Raw genomic sequence first — 14,822 nt, 5'->3', positions numbered from 1 at the left:
GTCCGCCGGGGGCATTTCAGCTCCCTTGTTACTGCCTCTGTGGTATGGGCGAGCCCTCGCGTCTGTCCCCCTCGGTTTCTGCGAGGGGTAAGTCGATTTGGGCGCACCCGTGTGCGTGGCTTAGCACTGGTTTGGGGGAGAATATGTTATGCAAAGTGCCTATTTAAAATATAGCGAGAGTTTCAGCCATATAGGTCCCGTCTGGATGAGGCAGTGTGTGCGGGCGGTGGGGCTGCTCTGGCTCGCCTGTACAAGGAGGCGCAGAACGGCTGATGTCTGCGGGCGTATTTTGTAACGCAGGCGACTTTCTGGGTTACTTAGCAAAGAGTGAATGAAGACAAGGTAGCACTGTGCAAATGGTTATTAAATCTTCCAGTGATTGTTAATAAATTTCATCAGGCTTTTCGAAAGGTTCTAGGTCCTGGAAAAAGTTTTGAAACTTCTGCCTTGCTATTTAAGGTTTGGTGGATAACAAGCAGCAAAAAAACCTGAGCTGACTGAGGAGCTGTAATGGTAACTGAAACTGGGGCTTTCAGATATCTTAGTAGTAGTCATCAATGGGAACTTTCTCCATATTTTTGCCTAATTTTTTTTTTCTAAATGTTATCTGATTCCTGTAATGGGGCTAATAACACATGTTATTTGGAGAATGTTTTCTTGACTTGTTACTAAGTTTCATCTTTTTGTACACAGGAGATTAAATGTTCGAGTGAATATTGAGCTACTGTCAATTTCCAGTCCTGTTCATAAAAAGGTTTGTGGATTAGTTATATTTCTGTCATTCATTAGGTATTATCTGAATTTCATTGTGTAAGAGGACAAATAGGCAAAGGAAAAGCAAAATAGGATTTTATGATGTTTGTCACATGACCTTATTTTGGTTTTGATATAATTTCTTGAGTTAATTTAGTTGGTTTGGTATGGTGGTTTTTTCCTAGCCTTTTTAGCCCTCTCTTTTAGTTTGTCTGTTCACGGGTCTTAGTAAACTTGCAAATTAAAAGTATTTTGAGACCCTCAGAGGAGCCTGAGTTAGAGCTTAAGACCATCTTGCTTTAAATATACTCAACACTTATTTAAGAATGTAGAGCAGCAGTTGTCTTAACTAGCAAAAATGAGAATTGTATGTGGATGTAACATTTTGCTTTTTATTGATAAATGTGTTAGTCTTTGAATGTTTGGAATTCATCCGGTGGATGTAGGAAGGAAGTAATGTACTAAATTTGCAGTAAAAAAAAGTTGTCTTTCTCAGGGAAGAATAGCAATGAGATTAGTACTGGAGGCTGTAAAGTCTCTTTTGTTGTATGTCTGATTTGTCACTTAAACTGTACATCCACCTCCCGTGATATTACGATTGGCTATTAGTTGGTTATAGTGTTATTGAGTAAAGATTTGTTTGTGAAGGAGTACAGTGGTTTTTGTAAGATTCTGCTAACTGTGACGATAACATTGAGTGTGAAGAAGCATTTCAGTTAACACATCCAGCTGTGTCAGCAGAAGCCTGGAAATCCAGTAAAGTACATCAGTGAGTGATCAGTCTAAAAAGAGAACTTCAAATGCTGGGATCAGATAATGGGACATTGAACCAAGCAGGCATTCTTATCCTGCTCAACAACCTGCCCTAGTTGGTTTGCGGTGGCATTAGTTTTGACATAAGCTAGCTGCACATGTAAATCCCTAGGTTTGTTTATGCATCTTCACTGTGAGTTTCATTAGTGTTACTGGTATCTGAGTTACTGAAATTTGTTTCAGTTTTGTATGTGTATATGTGCTATGGTCGCACTTCGGGTACGTTGGAAGAACTGACCTTTCTTTCCTCTAATAGGGAATATTATATTGTTCACACAGGTTTGAGCCTCATTATAGAGAACAGGTGTCTCGGCCTGAGGTACCAGGTGTCTTGCATAACCCCAGCTTTGTAATGAGAGACAAATGTTTGCAGAGAAGACAGTTTTTCCAAAACACTCTGTAGGCCTCCAGCGAACAAATGAGTTTATTTTTAAAAGCTAAGCAGCATAGTGCTACAGTTTTCCTTATGACCTTACTGGACTTCAGCTGTATCCATTTTAAGTTTGTTTTGTAAAGCTCTGTATTCAAATACATAAACTCTTCAGAAGGTGGTTTCTTAAACTTTTAGGAGCAGTATGCTCTGAAAAACTTGCAGTTATGGGAATGATGTGTGTGTCATCCATTGCAATGGACTAGTGATACACACTATTTCATGATGGGGGAAAAATAGCAAATAGTTTTCTTTCTGTAAAATGGTAAAGACACATTGACTTTTGAAACCTTTGCTGCTTGACGTTGAAGGTTTTTACTTGGTTTATTTTTGTGAGAGAGAGTTTTCCTGTTTTTCCCCACTGTAATATTTGAAGTTCTGTTAAACATTAATGTTTTTCACCTTCTTAATTAGTTGCCACAATTCTATCTTATTTTTGGTTAAAAAGTAAAAATACTAAATATTATTTGTGATATTGGTTTACAATATTTAAACAATCCTACAGGGTGGTTAATATTATTTTAAATCATATTTAAATGTCTTTTTTCAGGATTTAGCTGTTCGATTGACTGATGATACTGATCCTTTTTTCCTTTATAACCTTGTCATATCTGAGGAAGATTTTCAAAGGTAAGTGAAATTAATGTACTGTCTATGAAACATTTCTAAATCACTAAAAAGAATGAAGGAATATTTTTAGCTTAGAAGGGTCTAGCTTAGAATTTAGCTTTTGGCATTTTTCACTTCTGAAGTTTTGTTGGTGTTTTGGTAGTATTGTTTTTTTTGACCAGTTGGTGAAACAGCCAAGTGCAGGAAAGTGATTGGCTCAGGATGATATAGATGAATGATAGAATCCTGATGTTAAGTTCCCTGAATAGCTACACTACCACAGTTTATATTACTACTTGCATCTTCTGTTTATTGTAACTACTCTTTGAATGCGTGTGAACTATTGCTTGAAATAATTGCAAGGGGAAACTCTTTGCATGGACAAGGATTCACAGACATGAGCCTTTGTCTTAGGGGTTTCTTGCATACTAATTGTACTGTTGGGTCTCATTTTACTTGCTCAGAATTTGGTTGTCAAATTTGGGCATCAGGCATGAACAGTTCAGTTTTTTTCTTTGTTATTTGGGTTAGTGTTGTGGTGGTGGTGTTTGCTGCTGTTTTGTTGTTGGGTTTTTTTTTAAAGAGAGGCCATCAGAAGGTGACAGTAAAACAGTGTTTGTAAAACAGATGTGCAGAAATGTTTTGTTATACAAGGTGTGGCTTTGTGCATACTGTTCAATGTCTGTTTCTGTCTTTGAGTTTACTGTGTGTATGGTGAAGGTGAGCATAAGTGAGCAGGCAGATGAAGTCTTGAGAATGGTTGAGTCTCCTTCTCATTGTCCTTTGCTTCTTCCATGTGCCCCATCCAATAACTGTACCACTCTGTGCTGTAAGGAAGATGTCTAATCAAATGATTGTGTTCAGGACTGAAAAGAACATGCTAGTGAACTTGAATGACATGATCAGAATTAGTTCTTTCTACTAATGTAAACAAAATATTTAGTAGGAAATAAATTACACTTCTATATATTGTTAATATGTTGTTTTTTTTTTTTCCCCAATCTGTTTATATAGTTTAAAATCCCAGCAAGGTCTCTTGGTAGACTTTTCTGCTTTCCCACAAAAATTCATAGATCTGCTTCAGCAATGCATTCAGGAACAGAACAAAGATACCCCAAGGTAGGTAGTGAGTGCCGTGTTACTTTGTGTGTATGTGCTGAGTTCTTAAAATACTTGCCAGCCACTCAGACTTGGAAGAGTCAGTAGAACAAGGATATTGTAACATTCCTCTGGACTCATTTAAGTATTAGTCAGTGGGTGTTACTGACAAAACCTAAGTCTTGGGAGGACTGAGCAGTGGAACTGAGTCTCCCCACCTGAGTTGAAGCTGGCAAGATTCACAAGCTAGCAGATGTGCAAGGATGCAGCACTGGTCCCTATTTTTTTTTTTCTTTCTTCCCCCTCCTTCCCCCTCAACAGGTTACTGCTAGAGAGATTTGGTGTAACAAGGTGTAAATCATTCTGTTTCACAGAAGACAAAGTTATAAGGCATTCTGAGAAGGATGACTTTTTTGTTTAATTTCAGTGTTCAGATATTAACATGTGAGGGGAAAGACCCGAGGTCCACTCTTCCTTGTATTGGCCTTTTCATGTGTTATTTTTGTTTGTGTGGGTACCGAGGAGAGCCCTGTCCAGAGCGCCTAGCTCGACTCCAGAAGTCAGGCCATTTCATGAAGTATATACTGGGGGCTATGAATTTTACTAGATTGTAGGATAACTAAAAGTCAAGAGTCTGATTTCTTTTTTGGCTTTGGTTATAAAGGCCTTACTTGTTTTTGGACTCATAAGTCTAAGATGAGCTGCTGAAAATTTTGCAAATAAACAAACTGATTAGTTTTGTTCATTTCTTATTATAAGGTGCAACCATTTTAGTTGATATTTGTTTGTACTATTAACTACAACACAGGGGTTGAATTTCATAGTTCTTTTTCAGACAAAAACGGGACAGCCTTTTATTGCATATATAAAAATGTATTTTATTTGAAAATAGCTTGTAGGATCTTCACATAGTTTCAGGAAAAGATACATGCTAAACATCTGATTATTTTTGTTTTTCCCTAGGTTTTTGCTGCAGTTAGTTTCTTCAGCATCTGTTCTAGATCACACACCTGTCTCTTTAAATGTAGTGGAGACCAACCCTTTTAAACATCTTACTCATCTCTCTCTGAAATTCCTACCAGGAAATGATGCAGAAATAAAGAAGTTTTTAGCCAGCTGTTTGAAATGCCTTAAGGTAAAATGAAGGATTGTCATAGCTGCAGCTAGGCCTTGATGCTCTGTGTACTTGAGCATTTTTTTCAGTCTTATTACTTCAAAAGTATGTACCAAATTGTGTGCTCTGGTTTATTTTTTATTTTAGCTCATCTGTCATTGCATATAGCTGTTAGTGTGCGTGTTATAAAACGAAATTATTGCTTTCACTATAGCAATGAAAATATTAGACATAAATTCAACTTGGTGCTATAATTTGAACTGGCAGAACATCAGGTATTTTAAACATGCAGTGCAGGCAGTAGGCAGCTGTTGAATGCTTCTGAATGCTTCAGTGTCTTGTGCTTCATAGCCTTGTGCTGATTGCCAGATGAGCTGCAAAAGTGAAATACTGGAAACTTTCCGTCTCTGTTCTGCAGCAGGGGTTAGGAAAGCATGTGTGTGTATAGAATTCTGTGTCTTTATGGACTTCAAAGGGCTAGTAGCTATACATAGCAAATTATGATTGCCATGTTAATGCAGTTGGTAGCATGCTAGGTTTCATTTAATGAGAAATTAATGGTCTCATAGTTTGACTGTTGTCTAAGTTTCATAGCCTCGAATTTGTGTCTCTTCTACTGTGCTGTCATGTTTATAGCCACCTAACCAGCCATTTTAATAAAATAAATTTACAGTATATCAGTTGATTTGTTGTTCATGCAACTCCTTTTTAAACAAGTTGTTACAATAAGATACTATTTCCTCATAGAAACAGGGTTTTTTTACCTTGTGTGCTAATGCCTTTTCTTTTAAATGTATTAATTATATCTTATTCAATGTGAAATTGATTAAATAAGATGATTTTTCCGCAAATATAGTGGGTACGTGGTTGTATAGGCAGGGTATGCTGATAAAATGCAAGCTAAATATTATTTGTATTTTGGGAGCTAAGGATTTGACTTCATGTCAATTTGTACATAGGAAGACAAAATGATGTTGGAAGAAAAGCTTAGAAAAACTGAAGAGGATCTTACCAGACAACTGAGCTACACTCAACAGGTAATGTAATCTTTAACTTTCCTGTTGTAAGTTGCACTTTTTTAAATCTGTGGGAAATGTACCTTCTTGTGGGCTGTTGGTTAGTCACTACCTAGCCAAGATAATTGACTTGGGGTGAGTGAAGAGAAGAGTAGTCTACTGGAGCTTTTCCTAAGAAGGAATTAAGCATGCACCTGAAGAATAAAATTTAGTTCTTGCAGTGCTAAAACAGGACTTTATTTTGTACAGAGGTCTGCATATGCACACACACATTATATACTGGATATATGTTAGTATGACAATAAATATAGTCTACGTATTCTGTGAGTGGTTGGAAATCCTTATATTTGTAAAAATTGTGAAACCATGATAAATCAAAGTCTTGGACTTCATGTTATTCTACTACTTTTTGAGTTTTGCTGTCAGCCCAGCAATGACTCACATTTGTGTTTCAAGAGGATGATTTGGGTCAAATTCTAGAATTATCAAGATGAATTTTTTTACTACCATGAAACAGAAAAAATTCCATTAAAACTATTTTGCGTGTTTTCTGGAATGGAATACTCATTGTACCTCATCTCTGCAGTTTCAGTTGGAGTTATTGGAGTGTGTTTGCTGAATTGGAATGCAGAATTACAAATGAAAAAGGAAAAGATGATGCTGAAGAACTTTTTTTTTTTTTTTTTGCTCTACTAGAGCACTTTGTGTTAGAAGGACAGGGAACATCAGCAGACTGTTTTATCAGTCTTAAGTAGTGTCTGGAAGATTGGAAATGAAGATTATTTTATCCACAGTGTCAGATAAGGTGCTCTTTAGTTTCTCAGTGCCTTGTTTTCCTGTTTGCAGAATGAACAGATATTTTGGCATCTGGTGCTGAAAGTTAAACTTTTCTTGATAATTCCATGTCTCTTTTTAAGATGTAACAGTAAAAAAATCATTCCGTATAGACTGAAATGCTTAACTTTTAAAACTCTATATGCTTTGTCAAACTCAAAACAGAGCTTGTCAGAGAAGAGCCGAGAACTAGACAAACTGAAAAATGAATGGACATCATACACTACAGCTCTAACAAACAAACACACACAGGAGCTGACAAATGAAAAGGAAAGAGCTCTCCAGGTATGACAGCAGAAAAGAAGTAACAATATTCTTATATGTAAATAGTTTCTTGGCTTAACTTTCAGATTCATTGAAAAACTACTTCTTTGCTTCTCATTATAGGCACAAGCTCAATACCAACATCAGCATGAACAACAGAAAAAGGAATTAGAAAATTTGCATCAGAAAAGTATTCAACAGTTGCAGAACAGACTCTCAGAACTTGAGGTCATCAATAAAGATCTAACTGAAAGGAGATACAAAGGAGAGTCGACAGTCAGAGAACTGAAAGCAAAGCTTTCTGGAATAGAAGATGTATGGGCTTATTAATTTCCATAAGCAAATTTACTATTTTTAGAGCATTAACACTGCCTGCCTGTGCATGGAATGGAAAACAGAGCATATTAAGTTTGTTCGGCTCCTCTTTATTCCACATCATGCTTTATATTTAGATTTATCTGTTTAAATTATTATTACACATTTTCTTAAAATTCCTTCCCAACATTCTAGGAATGTCAAAGAGCAAAGCAGGAGGTGCTCTCACTGCGTCGGGAGAACGCTACTCTGGATGCTGAATGTCATGAAAAAGAGAAACTTGTTAATCAGCTACAGACACGGGTTGCTGTTCTGGAACAAGAGATCAAAGATAAAGATCAGCTAGTCATTAGAACAAAAGAAGTATTAGATGCGACACAAGAACAAAAGGTTCCTTCAAGTTTCAAAATATTTTTCTCTAAAGCTCTGTAGAACCTTTTTAACTGCACTCTATAGATGAGCAGGTGACCAGTTTTTACGCATAGAGCAAATGAGGTTTCAAATGTAGTTACAGATGCTAAATTACGGCATCAAAAGTATAATGGATTCAGTTTTACAAAGATCGCTGCTGTTTTAGTATTGTGGTTCTGGAGTAAAGTTAGTAGTACTTCTTGTAAACAAAAAAAAGGATAAATTTAAATCCTAGGTAATTTGACTGAAAAGCAAGGACTGAATGTCTTGTTAAGGATTAGCTCTCAAAGAATTATTGAGGTTCTACTTGAAATCATAAGTGATGTCTATCACATACCTTCATTATAATATTTTTAATATTCTTTTAAAGGTGATACTGGAAGAGAGTACAGAGAAAAAACAAAGTCATATTGAGAAACTAGAGACAACAATTAAGTCACTGTCAGCTGAACTTCTTAAGGTTTGTTTGAACATGCCATTGTCCTTAATGTCTTCCTTATTTTTAGGTGTGTGTTTATTTTGAGAATATCTGATTTATTTTTTTAATAGGCTAATGAAATTATTAAGAAGTTACAAGGAGACTTGAAAACTCTAATGAGTAAATTAAAATTGAAAAATACAGTAACAATTCAACAGGAAAAACTATTGGCAGAAAAGGAAGAGAGACTTCAAAAAGAGCAGAGAGCATTGCAGGAGACAGGACAATCTCTTCAAATGAAAGAGCAGGAGGTATGGTGATATGTTAATGCTCTGTCCTGTAAATGTGATTGTGTGTAGTGTGGTGGTTTTTGTGGTCTTTAACTTATTTATTTACAGCACTATGGTCTTATATCTTTCTGTGGAATAGAATGTGCTCTTACCTAGTTAACACATTTACTTGAATGTGTCATCAACTTTTAATTTTTCTCATGTTAAACTGACTTTTAAGAGCCATCCATCCATATGGAAGAAAACTAGAATTGTATTGTTGAGTACAAAGCAATATAAAGGATGAATTCACATGCTTTAGAGGGCATGTTCATGTGAAAGCTGGTGAAGGAGGCAAGAACAGGAAGAGTGAACTTTTTCTTCCATTAAGTATATTCCCCTGCTTAGAGTCCCTGCATTATTTAATAACAGAAAAATTGAGGTTGGAAAGATTTCTGGCTGTCTTCTTGTCAAAAACCTAGCTACTGGAAGGATTTATTTTAAAAGAACTATTATACTGCTTTTGTAAAAAAACTGAGTTCAGACTTCTCTAATTAATTTTAGAACACCTTCATAGATCCTTTTCATTTATTTATATTATTTCTTCAGTTTGTAATTAATAGTGGCTCCTGATGGTGTTATAATTATTTCTGGGAATATTGCAGGTTTGCAAGCTACAAGAACAGCTAGAAACTACCATACAAAAACTAGAAGAAAGTAAGCAGTTACTGAAAACCAATGAAAATGGTAGGTCTGTACAATGTCCTTTCTCCCTCTGTAAAATGACATAGTAATCTAGCTGCTGCTGAACGTTACTGGAAGCAGCTATATTGCTTACCTGTGCTGCTCTTGTAAAGAGCTGCAATTATTGTCATTGATGGAAAATAAGGTTCTGGCTGTAGTGGGTGTGCAACAACCTGGAGCTGCAAGGAGAGATGACTTCCTTTGCAGCTGGTGCTTGGGGTCGCTTGGGGTACTGTGGTTGTGGGGGCTAGCTCTAGAGCAAGGAACAGAAGGGCGTGTAGGGGTGGAGGGCGCTTGAACAAAAAAAGGCTTTTCATGAGACTAGGGCTTCTAGTGATGCTTGAGCTTAAGGAGGAAAAATATCCCACCAAGCTGTCAGTTTCTTTCAGGAAGGGCTACTTGCAGTTTTAAACAACGTGCAAGAGGTGGGAAGTGAGCTTGACCTTTTTTTTTTCTTTTCCCCTCTTCAGTGATCACATGGTTAAACAAACAGCTGAATGAAATTCAGATGGCCAAGAAGCTAGAGACTCCTGCCAGTACGCATGGTGGGGTCAGGACTGCTGTTTCACCTCAGGGCATGGTAAGATACAACTATAAATAACATGGCTATGATGTAGTTGTCATTTCCTGACATGTATGGCCTTAAAAGAAAAGCAAAAAAACCCAAACAACAAGTGCTTTTGTCATTGTTGGGCCTTACAGTTTTGGCTGGGTGTAGGGTTGGTTGGTTGGTTTTGGTTTTTTTAGTAACATAATACCCTGTTGGGTATTACCCTGCTGGGTATTGTGTTGATGCCCTGGCCTTCAAAGTGAGAATTTTCCCAGTTTTCACTTACTAAAATACAACAGTGCTAAAATTGGCTTGGAAAAGATGAACTGCAGGTTGAAGGGGGAAAAAAAGAAGACATTTTTGTGTTGAGGTTAACTTACATACTAATTATCTTTCTTGGAGTTGAAAATTTACTTTTTGACTACTCTTATTAGTGCGATTTAGAAACATGAAAATAAGGGATAAGAAACGTTAGCTATTATCTTTAAGATCACTTATTGCTGCTCATTCTTTGTCATCTCCCGATGTGTGCAGATGTCTGTTTTCACCTCGCAGCTGATGAGCTGCTTATCCAGTAGTGGAAGGGCATATTCATGCAGAGGTCTCTGATTTATAGCTAGGTACATTTAATATATTGATCAATTACCGGGTGTGTAGGTTATTTTGAGCTTATAATTATTAGCTTAAAGAGTGCTCAACATGTCTAACTTTCTTAAGGAAAACTTGTAACTTTTTAAAAATGTGAATATAGGAAAAGTGATGTTTTTTTCCCGTTGGGAAGAATCAAATGAGCGTTGGCTTTGTAATTATGGTTACTTGTTAATTTTGGAATTTGGAATCTCTACAAACAAGTACTTCAAGAATTGTTTTTCTCCTTTATGGATGTATTCTATTTCTCTCACAGCCTGACCGACCATCCTTTCCCAGCTCAGGAATCAATCATCCCATTTCTCCTCTCTACGCCTTCCAGAACTTTCTGGAACCAGCACACAACAAAAGCATCAACCCACACTGTCCAGTACCAAAGGCAGGCACTTTGACTTTTCTGTTTGGTTAAGAATGCGATAGCATAAAATATCAAAGCTGAATGTTTTGAATTTTTCTTAAAATGCATAAATATTTCCTGTATATCCTTGTACTCCTAAACTCTCTCTTTTGAACATTAGCTATTACTAACAGGAATAATGCTTGGCTTTAGGTTGCTTGTTCTTGCATGCTTTGCTGTACAGAAGTGCTGTGGAAGGTATAGAAACATTAATCCCTGAAAAGTTCACTCTCTGAATACAGTGACTGGTGGGCCATCGTATCTGGAGTAGCTCTCTCTAACCTCCAACTCTCTGCTTCTGCAGATCCAGTTTAACACACAGCTTTCTAAAATGAATCGATGTGCAGATGTTCAGACAGCGACTGCTGCAACCAGTCATCCGGCAAATAAGGAGAAGTACGTGTCATCTATTGCATTTTTAGTGGTGTTTTTTTTAACTTCTATAAAACTATTTGTCTTGTACATGCCTGGAACTGAGCAGAACATTTCCAGTACCAAGGTTGTTCTGTGATCTGCCTTTCTCCATTAATGTGTTAATGAATTTCAAGTTGTGGCAGATTTAATTGGTCATGAAGTGTGGTTTGTAGATAACAAACGAAGAGCCATGCTTTCAGGAGTGGGTTCCAAGGAACAACAGGTATATGTTCCTCTTGGTGCCAGATCTAAGGCTATCATGTGAGGAGTCAGTCAAAAAATGAATTCTCGACTGGTCTTAATCTACTCAGTAATGGTTTACCTTAAATGATTAAGTTCATAGGGATGCAGTAGTTCCACTTCAAGTTAAGATTTTTCTGAATGAGTCTGTATCCATGCTTCTTGTTAATGCACTGCTAACTAACTACATTTGTGTTAAATTTTAATTAGCCTCTTTATTTCCAGTGGTGACAATTTGGTGCTGGAATCAAAGTATTTCAAGAAAAAAGACGACAGCATTCCTTTACGAGGGCTTAGTCAAAATACACTTAACTCAGGTATGTATGGCAATAGTAAAACAAGACCTGACTTGAAATGTATTTTAAGGCTAATAGTAGTATGGTTCTATGAACAGCATCTTGTTTCTGCTCTTCTACAGAGTACCTGAAACCGTACTTAACAAAAGCCCAGCCGTCACCAAAAGCTGCAGTAACACAAGCCTCAGCTTACTTCCCTGGATAGCAGACAGGGTTCTAAAGTAAGAGTCGTTGGATTTTTGGATGTCCTGCAATAATGGATTAGTAAAGTATCAATGTGAACTGAATTTTTTATTAAGTCTGAATCTATTTTCTTTGAGGAAGAGATCTTGACTGACTTGGATGACTTTTCAGGATACTTTAGCCAATTCAGAGAAGATAAAGCTTTAGGCAGCCTCAGCCTTAGGGGGCACACCGCTGTACTTGGCACCAGGGCTGTGCTGAATTTTTTCTTGGTTTGTGGGAGACCCTGTAGTTTTCCAAAAACCTACTTCAGTAAGTGCACTTGCTTTTTTACAGGAATTGACAAGTGTGGCTCTGTAACAGATGAAATGTACATGCTAGCATTCCCTGAGAGAGAACATTTCTCTATGAATACTTTTCTTGACTCCTTTTGGAGACAGGATGATGCACATAAGAAGTGCTGGAGAACTTTTAATAATGGTCAAGCAGCATGGCTGCCTCAGTAATCCTCCCTTAGTTTTAATTTTTTAAATTTGCTTAATTATGGAACCAGCTTATTTGGATTGCATATAGACTTAAAAATAATCTAATTAATATTAAAGATGCTAAATTATTTCACTGAAGCTATAAAATTATTTAAAATTATCACTCTTGGTTACTCCAACTTTTCTATTAATCTGTCAGTATTATATTCCACAGGCCCTCAACCATAAACCATTATAAGGTGAAGTATCTGAACAGTTGAACTACTGAAAGTATCACAACATCTAAAAGCTACTTAATATTCACTAATCATACTTTACAACTCTTAAAGACTGCAGAAATTTAAGATACTCTATCACTCAAGTTTAGGTGGACTGAGTCTGTTGAGCTTGCTCTGCTACCTGGGCTCACATGGTAGAATTGTGGAACAACTTCATTCTGTGCCATCTGTTATGTGGTGTCTCACTCAAGAACAGGCATGCAAGTATTTTGTAACATACAAAACACACTTTTAAAAATGACTTTTTACATACTTTTGTTGTTAAAGATATTTCATACCTTTTACCTTAGTAATTTAAGTACATCCAGAGGATTGTCTATTTAAGTGATTTGTTTTGCAGTGCAAAAATGTGTATATTTGTTTATAATCAGCACCGTGTTAATGTATATTCACCTGTTTTGTCATGTGTAAGTTTCAATTGAAATATTAAATGGTTTTTAATCAAAAACTCTAGTAATGTTTCAAGAGTACTAAACCACCATTATCTCCACTGTACTGAAATGCCAAGCTGAGGTAAGTGCCAGAATGGTACTGTTTTCTTCACCATACCTTTTTCTGGAGTTTTCTTCCCAGCTTTATTCATTTCTCCATGCAAAGCAGTGCTATGGGACCAGCATGATGACACACCCACCCTCCCCAGGTGGCAGCCATCCCATTCTAAGGTCTGTGCTTATGCTTCTATTTCTAGTTAAATGTCAGTAGGTGTAAGTTAATGTGAATTGAGTTGATTTATCTTGAAGTCTATATAAGCTGCTATCAGACAACAGGAAGCTGGTAATTAAAATGTGTTTGCTTTCCAGATCTCCCCGCCCTCTTCACATCTAAAGTGAAACAGAACCATAGCAGGCCTGGGAACACTTAACACCACTGTGGCCTGGGGAGGCAGAAACTAAAGGCTGAGTGGCTTTGTTACTGACCCCTTTCTTGTCACCTGTATCCACTGCACTCCTGTTCCAGGAGATCCCCAAGGACACCAGCTGCAGCCAGCCTGTGCGGCTGAGGGCAGCCTTAGCTAACAGGCAGAACACAGCGCTGGACCTGGCCCCCAGCCCTTTGTTCCCCCCCTGCTGCAGCACTGCATGCACACACTACACAACTTCAGTTGAGGTTTTAAGAGACATTAACAGTTATTTAAAAATTCATTAAAATACTCAACTTTATTAACAGCATATTTACATATTTTTTCCTGCTCTTGGTCAACCATGGTGCATGTTCAAAGGTAAAAAAAGCATTAAGCAATAACCACAAGATGAAAACATTTTAAACCTATACAATACTTTATACACAAATTTATACAAAGGAACACTTAAATAATAAAACTGGACACAAAAATATACACTTTAAGAGAAATTCACATCAGTAATTGTATAAAGCTCTCTTCTGTACTAAGGGTCCTGAAAATTTAGGACTAAAACATTAGCTCTGTAATGCAAAAGGGTTATTGTGACAGTCCTCAAAGGCCACTATATAGCACATGGACATATTCAAGGCTATCAGCTTATATTTCAGTCTGTGTATTCAAGTTTTGAGGTCCTTTATGATTACGTTATGATTACGCAAACATCAGAAAGATAGTGGTATAGTAAACGGCAGAGTTTTGGAGCCAATATTAAAATTTGTAGGCTCAAAACACCCACTTAATATTTTAACAAGTGTTTGATATTACCGTTTATTCAAAAATAGAAAGAGTAAATGCACTTACATAAGAATAACGTTTACTGTTCAGCAAGCGTGCTCATGTGATTTTTATATTAGTACAAACTTAAAAAAAAAAACCTGCCATACGACTTTAAGATAAATGATACCAATTCACCTTCTCCCTACTTGAGTACATTTACATTAAGGCTTTGAATCATCTGACCCAAGATTTTACAACATTAAAATGAATGGGTCCACACGGCTGCTAGTATGTCTCATTGAGACACAGCGTGACTAGAATTAAAGCTCACCACCTTAAGGAAACAGAAGGACACATGCTCATGCCTTGACTCTATTCTTTTGTTGCCTCTGAACTAGAATGTAAAGTTTAGTAGTAACAGTATTTCATGGCAAGAGACAAGTATGTAACAGTGTGTTTTAACAGTAAATTATTAATTCCATGGCAACATCTTTGGAGAAACTTCCTTTTTGTTTTAATTCCTACAAATTTCATGCAGAAATATACTTCTTAAGATTACCTTAAGAAATTACATTTTTGATGGAATAGGAATGTGTATCCCCACTGCTGATGAAAAAAAAAAAAA

General features: G+C 36.7%; 1 protein-coding gene across 1 annotated transcript; it reads left to right on the top strand.

Moving 5' to 3' along the window:
* The first annotated feature begins 635 nt into the window (after window positions 1-635).
* Window positions 636-11,838, top strand: SASS6 (spindle assembly 6 homolog (C. elegans)). The gene is given in 17 exon segments (XM_010087220.1): window positions 636-671; window positions 674-754; window positions 2,547-2,626; window positions 3,620-3,724; window positions 4,667-4,838; window positions 5,777-5,854; window positions 6,833-6,952; window positions 7,055-7,246; window positions 7,442-7,636; window positions 8,028-8,117; window positions 8,207-8,386; window positions 9,010-9,091; window positions 9,559-9,668; window positions 10,543-10,665; window positions 10,988-11,079; window positions 11,563-11,654; window positions 11,756-11,838. Coding segments are annotated over 17 exon segments (1,911 nt in total).
* The last annotated feature ends 2,984 nt before the right edge of the window (window positions 11,839-14,822 follow it).

The sequence above is a fragment of the Pterocles gutturalis genome, unplaced genomic scaffold (genome assembly GCF_000699245.1).
Source record: "Pterocles gutturalis isolate BGI_N339 unplaced genomic scaffold, ASM69924v1 Scaffold53896, whole genome shotgun sequence".
Classification (NCBI taxonomy): Eukaryota; Metazoa; Chordata; class Aves; order Pterocliformes; family Pteroclidae; genus Pterocles; species Pterocles gutturalis.
Note: the sequence above shows the minus strand (reverse complement) of the source record. Positions and strands in the feature narration are given on the sequence as shown.